This window comes from Phalangium opilio, unplaced genomic scaffold (assembly GCF_054372755.1).
Source record: "Phalangium opilio isolate 3A_F unplaced genomic scaffold, DU_Popi_V2 ptg000032l_1, whole genome shotgun sequence".
Lineage (NCBI taxonomy): Eukaryota > Metazoa > Arthropoda > Arachnida > Opiliones > Phalangiidae > Phalangium > Phalangium opilio.
This window is the reverse complement of record NW_028324159.1, coordinates 2,737,244-2,748,335: the sequence shown is the minus strand read 5'-3', so window position 1 is coordinate 2,748,335 and position 11,092 is coordinate 2,737,244. Positions and strand designations below refer to the sequence as shown.

The 11,092-nt window shown below is 40.4% G+C and overlaps 1 protein-coding gene across 1 annotated transcript; it reads right to left on the bottom strand.

Moving 5' to 3' along the window:
• Nucleotides 1–4,913: 4,913 nt before the first annotated feature.
• LOC149685280 (uncharacterized) lies at nucleotides 4,914–10,477 on the bottom strand. Its single transcript, XM_089870992.1, has 6 exons — nucleotides 10,190–10,477; nucleotides 9,006–9,064; nucleotides 7,124–7,134; nucleotides 6,757–6,888; nucleotides 5,396–6,610; nucleotides 4,914–5,332 (listed from the first exon to the last, which is right to left on the bottom strand). The coding sequence occupies exons 1-6, from the start codon at nucleotides 10,475–10,477 to the stop codon at nucleotides 4,914–4,916; spliced, it is 2,124 nt and encodes a 707-aa protein (XP_089727118.1).
• Between the last annotated feature and the right edge of the window lie 615 nt (nucleotides 10,478–11,092).

Genomic DNA, 11,092 nt, shown 5'->3' with positions numbered 1-11,092 from the left:
TCAAGTACAGTCAACACCAACCAAAAGTCGTGAATCATTTGTACCATTCCTTACTTCAACACCTGCTTCATGTTCAACACTTCCAAGATATTCAAATTCTCCACAGACTAACCCAACGCCTCAACGAAGTAATCCTTCACAACCTCGAATTCAAAACAGTTTTAATATTGAAGCAATAGCTATTTATGGGAAAACATTCCGTGAAGATGTTAACAAGTTTGTGAGAATCAATTACCCTCTTCTTTCCTTGGAAGCTAGACAAGCCATAGAATTTAAAACGAGAGATCAAGGACCCTCTCCGCAAATATTGGAAGGCGGAGAGGGTCAAATTAATGACCGCTTCAAATTTTGCTTCATTTTCAAAATGCCAGACCAGCCCAGATAAAAGGTTACAAAGTCTACTTTATGGATATGACACATTAAGCAATATTCACGCAATTCGACATGGGAAAAACATGTAATCTGTAGCAATTTTAAGTTACACCAACTTCAAAAGCCACGAAGGAACTCCAGTCAGAGTTTCAAAAAGTGGATTGTCCATCCACGCGCAATTTCTTTTTTAAGGAGCGTCACCTGATGGCCTAGTTTCTTACAGAAAGAGAGTGGATTATTGGAGGTTAAGTGCCCCTATTCAAAGAAAAGTGCTAAAATAGAGGATTGCTTGAAATCTGGAACTTTTTACCTAGTCAAGAAAAATGGTAGTATTACGCTAAGAAAGACTCACAACTACTTTTACCAAGTTCAGGGTCAAATGATGGTCACAGGCTTAAACTGGTGTGATTTTTATGTTTATAATGGGTGTCAAGCTGGCGAGCAAATATATATTAGAATACAACGTGATTATGATTTCTGTGATAATTTACTGAAAAGCCTTTGTTACTTTTTCTTATACGCTTTTATCCCTGAAAAAATCCTAAGACGCGTGCAACAAAAATTACCCTTGTTTCACTGTGATGGTGAGAAGTATATACCATATAAGAAAAACATACAATTACACATATTAGGCGAGGTAAAATCTATTTATTTATCATGTTAAGTACAAAATTGCCAATAAACTAGTCATCAGTTACCGAGCAATTATTCATTTCTCTTACTAATGGTTGGGAAAAATTTGTAATTTAAGCACATACTGCAACAATGTTTTCGGCTATATCAGACATAGAAAGGGGAATGGGGCTGTAAAAAATATGGTAAGCCTTAATGCGACGGCTTGCTCGCTAAACGTGCACCCTGACTTTAGCTATAATTTTGGTTTTAAGAACATCACCGGTTGGCATTTGAGGATTCCGGCTCGCTCTAAAAAGTGGAGGTATATTCAACGATACCCCTTTCGGGAGAAGGCTCTCTATCCCAAATCCCTTACAGCCATAATGCCATCAGGGTCTGACAATAGGCTCATCAGCTTACTGTCATCAACGATGAATTTATCTGAACACGCACCACCATAAAGTTTAGAAATAAAAGTAACGGCATTTCCTGGCGAAATTCCAATTAGGCATTTTAAAGTGTTGTAATTCTTGTAGTTTGAAAATGTACATCGCTGCGCAGATATAGATGATGGTCTCTCTACTCTGAACTATGTACAATCAATTATTATACGAGTATTTGGAAATTCGTGAAAGTATGCAGGCATAGTCGCGTATATAGCTTAATCCCTCGTAGGGAAAGGAAATAAACCTAGAAGCTCAAAATGCAAAAGAGATATCCAAGTAGTTAGTATTCTGGAGACCGTGCTTTCTGACATGGAAGATATTCTTGCCAGTTCCTTCAGTGGCATGCCCAACCGTAATCGAACCATTACCAAGAAAAATTCATCTTCCAAATCCAAATGTCGTTTATTGCCTCTCTTGCAGCTAGAACTATCATAATCTTGTTTAGTTTTCTTTCCATTCCAGTACTGCATGACTTTGGCTTTCTTCTTTAGGTAAGTCAGAAATGACTCCAAAGCTCCATAATTTATGAAACCAGTGTAGAAAGCACAGACCTCTGGATTTCCTTTTATAAATGATATATTTAACAGTTGCTTTCTCAGCTTCTCAGCGTAAAATTTCCATTTTTCCATATTTTCTTTCAAACAATCGACTTTGATTTTACTTTCTTTAAGTTCAGATTCGCACTTCTCAGACTTAGATTTAAAATTTTTAAAATCAATCTCAAGCTTTCCGTGTCTTAGTTAATCTATTTCTTTATCTTTTTCAGCTAATTTGAATTTTAATTGTGACACCATTTCTTCTAATTCTTTAACCTTATTTGCATTACCACAGTTGCATCCCTCCTCACTAACACTCAGCTCAAAGGAAATATTTTTATCGATTTTAGCGGAACTGCATTCATTAGGTGTTGCTAATTTATTGGCCAGTTTAGTGACAAGTTTTGTGACTGATATTGCTTCTGTTTCACCTGGTGAATCTTTACTTATCGTCGTTGTTTGAGTAACCTCTCCAGATGCTTCTGGATTTTCTTTAAGTTCTTCATAACCAATGTCTTTTCCTGCCTCGTCATTTTCAGTGACATCAGCGATAGGCGTCAAGATTTTTCCCGTTGATGGCGCCTTAAGTTGAATACAATTAATAATAGTGGAATGGATAACTAATACTGAGGATATACAACAATACCCTCTTCTTAAAGAAAGAAAATGTTTGACATTGTGGAATTGTTCATTTCGCGTGATCTTCAAAACCAAGTCTGTTCGGTGGACGTCGGAGGCGTGTCGAGTGCCTTGTCGGTGCGCGCGTGACAGGAGTGGTGGAAGGTTGCGTTGATGTGAGTGCTGGAGTGCTTGCGTTTGGTTGTATCGGCATTGATGTTTGTGGCGTCGCGTTCGAGTGTGATGAGGTGGTAGGTGTCGTTGGCGTGGTGCTTGTTGCGGGAGGCTGTTGCGGCATGGTAACCAGTGGTTGCGCCGTGCTGCTTCTGGGTTCTGCAGCATAGGTGGGAGATGCCGGTAAGTATGGTGGACCATTAGGTTCCTGTGGCGGATGCGAAGTGTCTGAAGGTGGCGACGTTGGTGTTCTGTTGTCCGGGTTTTGTGTTGGGAGTGTTGATTCGTCTCTTCGCATCTGATTGGAATGTCTTTGTACGCGTCCGTCGGACGTTTGTATCTCGAAGACTGTATTGCCTACTCTACGTATGATCGTACCCTTTATCCATGGTGGTCCTCTACCATAGTTTTTCACGAAGACTTTATCCTGTTCGGTGTATTCTTCGATACATCTGTGAGTCGTTTCATGCATGTTGGCTTCGTTTCCCGGGTGGAATAAATCGAGTGCCGTGTACAATTTGCGTCCCAACATGATTTCAGCTGGTGACTTGCCGTTGTGTAAAGGTGTGCGTCGATAGTTGAATAGAAACTTTGCCAAACGTGTTTCTAAGGATCCGGTCGGATAACGTTGTAAACCGTAGTCAACTTCGTCAGTGAAGTCGGAGATTGAGCCGTCCAGTTTGCGTAATATGGTTTTGGTTGTTCTCACCGCTCTTTCTGCCCGACCGTTGGAGGCTGGATGGTACGGCGGCGAGTGCAATAACGTCGTGCCATTAGCTTTTAAGAATGCCGTGAATTCCGCGCTGGAGAAACACGAAGCATTGTCCGTAACGAGGTTTTTGATGATTCCAAAGCGAGCCATGAGTTCGCTAAGGAATTTGATGACGACTGCCGAGGAAGTAGTGTTGGTGATCTCGATTTCGATCCATTTGGACGCTGAGTCTACCACGATCAACAAATATTTGCCGTCTAGCGGTCCTGCAAAGTCGGCGTGGACTCTTGTCCAGGGTATTGTGACAGTCGGCCACGGGACGTACTTTCGTTTAGGAGCGGCGGCTGTGCTTTGACATGGGGCGCAGTTGCGAACTGTTTGTTCGATGTCTTTGTCCAGCGAAGGCCAACAGACCTTGGTGCGAGCGAGCTGTTTCATGTGGGACATGCCCTGATGCGAACTGTGCAGCTCGTGTAAAATGGCTTGACGTAATTCATGCGGTACGACTACTTTGTTGCTAATGAGTAAAATTCCCTTAAGAATTGATAGGTCCATTTGGCGCGAGGCAAAGACTTTGCAAGTCTCGGATATGATCTTAGGCCAACCAGCCCAACAGAAGGCGATGACTTGTGACAGGATTGGATCCTGCGCAGTTGCTTGGGGCCATGGTTTCGACTTTGATGGGGCCTTGATCCATTTGATCTAGTAAATAGACGTATTCTTGGGGCAAGCGTGGTTCGCCAGCATGAAGTGGTAATGGAAGCCTGCTGAGTGCATCGGCATTACCATTGTGGCTGCCTTTTTTGTAGATGATGGTGTAATCGTACGAGGCTAGGAAGAGGGCCCAACGTTGCAGGCGAGCTGCAGCGGTGGCTGGGACTGGCCTAGATTCAGAGAATATGGCGGCCAAAGGTTGATGATCTGTCACCAAGTTGAAATGGCGGCCCAAGAGGTAGTCTCTGAACTTTATTACTCCGAAGATGAGGGCTAGGGCCTCTATCTGGGGATATTTTCTCTCTGTATCTGCGAGAGTGCGGGATGCGTAGGCGATTGGCTTTTCCTCTGCGTCTTTGATGTGGGAGAGTACCGCTCCTATGCCCAAGGGTGAAGCGTCACAGGCGAGATTGAGTGGAAGAGCCGGCTCATAGTGGATCAGTAATTTGTTGGATGTGAGCATGGCTTTGGCGGATCTAAAAGCGTTGACGTGTTGGTTCGTCCATAGCCATGGCTGGTCCTTATGAAGGAGATCATAGAGGGGAGCGAGACGTGTCGCGTTTTGTGGTACAAATTTGGCGTAATTATTTATGAGACCTAAGAAGGCTCGCAACTGTTCAACAACATTCGAGGGTTCCGGGGCATCGGAGATGGCCCGAAGCTTTTCCATTTGAGGGTGAATGCCTTCGGTATCCAATACGTAGCCCAGAAAGTTGATTGATGTATTCATAAATTGAGTTTGAGACCCGCTGTTTGTAGGATCGTCAGAACCTCATCCACTTCCCTTAAGTGTTCCTTTGTGTTAACGCATCCGAGCAACAGGTCATCCTGGAAGGGATATGTGCGAGCTCTGTTGCGAAAGAGTGTCTCCATGGCGCGTTGAAATACGGCTGATGCGGAGGAAACTCCGTATGGTAAGCGTGTGTATTTATATAGACCTTTTGACGTGTTGATGGTGACTAAGTCCTGAGAGGATTCATCTAATTCAAATTGGCTGTACGCCTCCCGGAGATCGAGGCGGGTGAAGATCGTACAACCACTCATAGCAGCGAAAATGTCATTGGCCCTAGGAAGTGGGTATTTTTCGGCGTCAATGGCGCGGTTGGCAGTAAGTTTATAATCACCACAGAGCCTCACCGCTCCTCCTGGTTTTAATACAGGGACGATGGGCGCGGCGAAGTCGGAATATGGTTAAGGAACTATAATGCCAAGAGCTTCTAGCCTGTCTAGTTCCGTCTCGACCTTGTCTCTGAGGCTATATGGTAAGGTTCTTGCTTTAAAGAAACGCGGTTGAATCTCCGGTTTTCTGTGTAGGTGTACTTGTACCCCCTTCAAGTGACCCAAACCAGGTGAAAAGGCTTCTTTGTGTTTGTCTAGAATCGTTTCCATGGATGGCTCTGGGGCATCCGCGTAGTGAACTAAGTGTTCAAGAAGTTTGAGCGAAGAGAATATCCAACGACGGCCACAGAGACTTGGACCTTTGCCTTTGGCGACCGCGAGGGGAAGATGTTCGGTGATGTCACCGTGTTGAACTTCTACCTTGGTGATGAAAAGCATGTCTACTTTATGCCGGGTGTAGACGGAAATACTTCTTGTAAATGGTTCTGGCGCTGAATTGGAAGGTATTTTCCGATAGGTTTCTTCGGAAACTATGGTGTAGCCCGATCCCAAATCGATTTCGAAACGTATGGGTGTTTTATTTACATTGCATGTCAAAAAACATGGTGCTGGGACTTCCATAATATCTTCATTGTTATTGTGCATATAGTTGAGATGGTAGTCTTGATCGTCATATAATTGATATTCGTTGGCGACCTCAGAGCCATCAACCTGGTTATCTACGTGATGAGCGGTGGCTGATGCCCTGCCTCGTGTCATGCTTAAACAAGCTTTGGCAAGATGACCAATTTTTTTACATTTTCCGCATGTAGCGTTGGCGTATTTACAGGCTGATGTGCGATGCTCGTTGCCGGCGCAGCGGAAACATCTACCATTTCCTCGTGTTTGTAGCTCGAGAGGAACGTTTCCTTTTGGAGAAGTGACTTGTTTTTGTGGATTGTTTGGCTTCCCTTTTGGTCGTGTATTGGGTGTTGACCTTGTCTGGTGATTAGTGTAGTTATTGAGGACTGGTTTTTCCTGTAGACTACCGTTGCTCATTAATTTAACATCACGTTCCGCGATTTCAATGCGTTGTGCGATTTCTATAGCCTTCGCGAGGGTGAGCGGTTCTTCTTCCATTAGTCGATTTCGTGTTTGTAAGTCATTTATTCCCATGACAATGCGGTCTCGTATCATGATGTCGCGAGAATTGTCAATTTCAAACTTACAATGTTCCGATAATCTTTTGAGTTCAGCTACGAAATTGGCTATAGTTTCTCCTGCTTTGCGTGAACGACTGTAAAACCAGAAGCGCTGTGTAATTTCTTTGGGCGTAGGATTATAGTGATTGTTCATCGCAAAAATTAACTCGGCATACGTTTTGTCGGCCGGTTAGATTGGAACCATGATGTCCCGTAATTTTTGATAAATTGTGGGACCTACGCTAGTAGTATAGGGCTACATTTCGTACCACGGTAGAGGTATAAATTAGGAGCGTGGGAACTAAAATTAGCATATTTCAATGGTTTGAATTGTTCGCCGCCGCCGCAGTGAATCTTCGCGAGATCCCCGCGCGCGAGTTCCTTCCCCCTGAGCCTCACCCCTGCGGGGTTTCCCGCGCGCGCCGCGAGTTCCTTCCCCCATTTTAACTCCGATCGCGCGGCGCTAGTTTCGTACTATTCAATTCCAGGAAAAATTCTATTGTTAAATTCTTACTATTTACTTAGATTCTATACTGAGACTATCCCTTTAGTTTTTTATCCTGAGACTGTCCTTTTAAAGAATTAAGAGGTGTTTTCCCTCGGTAACATCAAACATTAACCTTTCTGTTTTCATACCTTGCGTGTGACTAATCAGTAATAGGGATTATTTATTCAACAACACGAACTGGCTATAATACGTTTTATTCAATGCCTTCAAATATATATCAGTTTAGTTTTCAAATCATTTACATCGTTTACAATGTAGTTGTAAAGAAATGGTTCATCAATAGGTAAATTAGTACCAAAATCTTTGCGAAACTTTTCAATGACATTATCGTAGTTAATTACTTTTAAAGCTTTCACTAGGTTTTTTTCAACCCTTTCGTTCCAGTCAGTTTCTTCGGACTCGCACATAATATCGTAGGCTATTTTGTTTTGGCAAGAGGTATTGTCGCAGCATTGGGTCATCTCCAATAAGATTTCCGTTACGTTTTTCAGAATCGCTTCTCTCATAGTTTCAACGGCTCTTGTTTTTTCGTGTAGCTCTAAGTCTATGAGGGCTTTAATTTTCTTCAAATAATCCCAACTAGATTGGTTAAAGGAAATGCCCCCGATTGTAGCGTACAAAATGTTGTATTTTTCTCGACATCCTCTCGTGTATTTTCTAATGTCAAATATATGACCTTCGCGGTTTACGAAGCATTCTAGCTTTAAATTGGTAGTAGTTGGATGTAGCCAGACGGAAAACCTCGGCGAATTTCCTTTGAAGAAAGCGTCGATTTCGTTGGAAAACTCCCAAATATTAGACCAAACGTGTTTCTTTAATGATATTTGTACACGAGTGTCAGTACGTCTAAAATATACCTTTGGGGTCGTGATATTACCAACCCAAACTTCTACTTTCTCCGAAATATTGTGAACTTGGTTCATTTTAAAGCGGTTAAGAAATGACGATTTCGACTTTGAGTTCCTACCTAATATAGTTTTTCCTCAAAGTTTAGGTGATCTCCAAAAAAAGAGTAATACGAATGACGTCATATCTAATTCAACCAATCAATGCGCCTATATTATAACTGTTCGACGAATGACGTCTATTATAACAGTTCGACGAATGACGTCTATTATAACAGTTCGACGAATAACGTCATATTTGCCTTAAGTTTTACTCTAATGATACAAACGTTTTTATTGTTATATTGGGACTATTTGTTACAATCTTCTATTGTTAAAGTTAGGGTCGACGTTGTAAGCATTTTCTAATGGCATAGAACGAAGGCGATATTTACAAAGTCACGTCCTGTTCTTATGGAATATTACAAGTCAGCTATATAAAATATAAATTGAAAGACCTATGTTTGTATTAAGAAGTGCTAAGCTTATTGGCTGACTTAACCATCTGGGTAGAAGGTTTAAAAAACTAACCAATTACAAATTGTGTACTAGAACGTTTATAGCACGTGATTTTACTGTTACAAGCACTTCTTGGAATCGGAAGTTTCTTAGAAATCAGTTAAAGACGGTCATTTAGAGGTCTTACAAGTTATCTAAAATTTCAATAGAAAAATGGTCATAATTTTTTAAAAAAAGCTTTTTGTTTTCAACTTGGTTTAAAGTTTTTGATGAAAATGATTTTAAGTACGAGTGTAAAATTTAATTTGTGTGGATATAGTGGTTTCAAGCGTGTAATTTTCGAGTAAAAACCACGTTTGTTTTTGTGATCATCAACTTAAATAAGGAATACATATATTCACATTGAAAGGTAACATTTTTTGCTATATTTTAATTAGTTTTGGGGTGCCTAGTTTTCGAAATGTGCACTTTAACAAATTTCGAGAAAAATATTGTATAAGTGAACTATCGTTATGAGTTATAAACGTGACAGGGTGTTAGCATGGATGAAAAAAAACTAACAGGGATAAATCAAACTCGTAGACTTTACATTACTAAGAGGGAAACACGTTTGTTACCAACAAAGCTGCCAGATTTGATTTCGATTTTATTTTTTTAGCTCATTTACCGATTCAAATTCGGAAGTAGATTTATAGAAATTTTGCCATCTCGTGGTAACCTCGGGAACTTTAATTTAAAAATGTCGATTCCAACTTTAGACGTTTGAGAATCTTCGTATGATTTGTTAGGGTTGGTAACTTGCATACGTTATATTCAACGTTTTAAAGCTAAAGTTTCGAAACTTTTCGAGTCATTTAAAGTCTTCAACTAAATATTATAAGTTTTTTTTTAATTTCAACAGAAAAATAGCTCTGCAAATAATAGTAGACTTGAAAACTACACTAAGCCTTGACTAGGTATCAGCGGAATCCCGATTCCCGAGCCGCCGGCGGCTGAGCTCGCCGTAACCGCGAGAACAGCAAACATTCCCGGTTACGATTACGTGGGTACAAAAAGCAGACGAAACAACAACCGACTTGACCCCGTGATTGAATCGGTAAATTGAATGTTTCCGGTTCTTATAATTTCGGCCGCGAGGATGCGTTTCGAACAAACATTTTACCGCCGTGATTTATCCCTGTTAGTTTTTTTCATCCATGGTGTTAGCCACTAAAATAAGATCAATATACATGACAAAAATGGGTAATGAACGAAAAATAAACGAACTCCTCCTCCTCTTCAGTTAAATTAGCAATGCGTATAGAGCTTCATCTATTTAGTTGTCTTAAACGGCAGAAAATCCAACCCTTTTCTTATGAAACAAAAGTCATACCATCCTGTTAACTGGAAATGGTAGCTGTAAAACCCTTTCGCTAGGAATGCGAGATGTAAAATCCTTTTCTCTAGAAATGAAAACAATGTAGCTGACTGAGAATGTAAGTTTATTATATTACAATTTACTATACATATTATTCATTTCCGTAAAAAAAATTTAATGTAAAAAAGATACACGAGCCACTTTAGTATGAGTTACCTCTTCTTGGTCTCTAAATGTAAATGATCTACGATTGCTAATAGTATGCCAGCCTGTATTATGTGAACAAAATTCCTCACTATACATATTAAATAAAGGTTTTTTTATGCAATTACTACAGAAACTTTTCTGAACGTCTCAAATTACTTCTACCATCATGTCGTCTCGATGCACTACTGTATGAGTTTTTACCGCTAGATATTTCGTGTTTGGTTCGTCCATATCGCTAAAAAAGACAAAACAGTCTCTGCAAACTCTACGTTGGCATTTCCTTTCACCTTTTCTCCATGTTTTTCAAAAATAGCAAAAGTCAAGCGATTATCCACTTCGAATTCTATTTCTGATTCCATGATCCAAAGCCAATTTGGTATTTTTTCGGGATATAGATCCTCTTCGTCCAGGTTCCCTCGCTCACCAATAGCCGCTTTCCAAAATACCCGTTCAGATACTCCCCAAAGTTGGCGTGGAACTCTTTTCTTAATATCATTAAAGGTTTGCTCCGTATTAGCTAAAACGAATTCCATTGTTACTACTAAGGCTCTAACGGCAATGGATCTCAAAGACATGGCTGAACGAGATTCCATATTGATTGTAAATATATGAAGAGATGTTTAAAAGTTAATAACTGAATGCTGTATAGGCCCTTAATTTTTAAAAATTTCCCTTTAAATACCTACTGTTAATTAGATAAAAATATTTGGCTAAAGTAACATTAGGTCGATTGAAAGGTTACTTACCGATAGCTGGAATCGAACCAGGATCTTTCGAATTCCATATTTAGCAGCCAATACGCTACCAATCGACCTAATGTTACCCGTGATCTTTGCGTGTGAAACTATAGGAGGTCTATTTTTCCAATAACTACTATCTATACAATGTATGACGGAGGTGATATTAGATTTTTTTTTTGCAAAGGTAGTTTAAGTATAGTAAAGCATATATAAGGCTCATTAGACTTCAAAGTTAATTGTTGCGTTGAGTCATAATTCCAAGAAAAATCCTTCTATCTTTGTTACAAAAGAGGGGGACTACATACCACCCACCGGTATTAACTTGGGGTGTTGGGTAAACGAATTGAGAGAGGAATCAATTTTAGAATTTGTTTGCAATGCTCCAAAAAGTTACGCCTTGAAAACTACAGACAACAAAACTATCGTGAAAGTAAAGGGCATAAGTCTTCA

Bases quoted from the DNA above. Each gene is read 5' to 3' on its own strand.
- LOC149685280 (XM_089870992.1), bottom strand. From the start codon at position 10,477: ATGTCTTTGAGATCCATTGCCGTTAGAGCCTTAGTAGTAACAATGGAA. The intron at 9,065-10,189 runs GTGAAAGGAAAT...TTTAAATTAAAG, and splicing joins TTGAAAAACATGGAGAAAAG to TTCCCGAGGTTACCACGAGA. The intron at 6,611-6,756 runs GTACGAAATGTA...CTACGCCCAAAG, and splicing joins TAATTTATACCTCTACCGTG to AAATTACACAGCGCTTCTGG.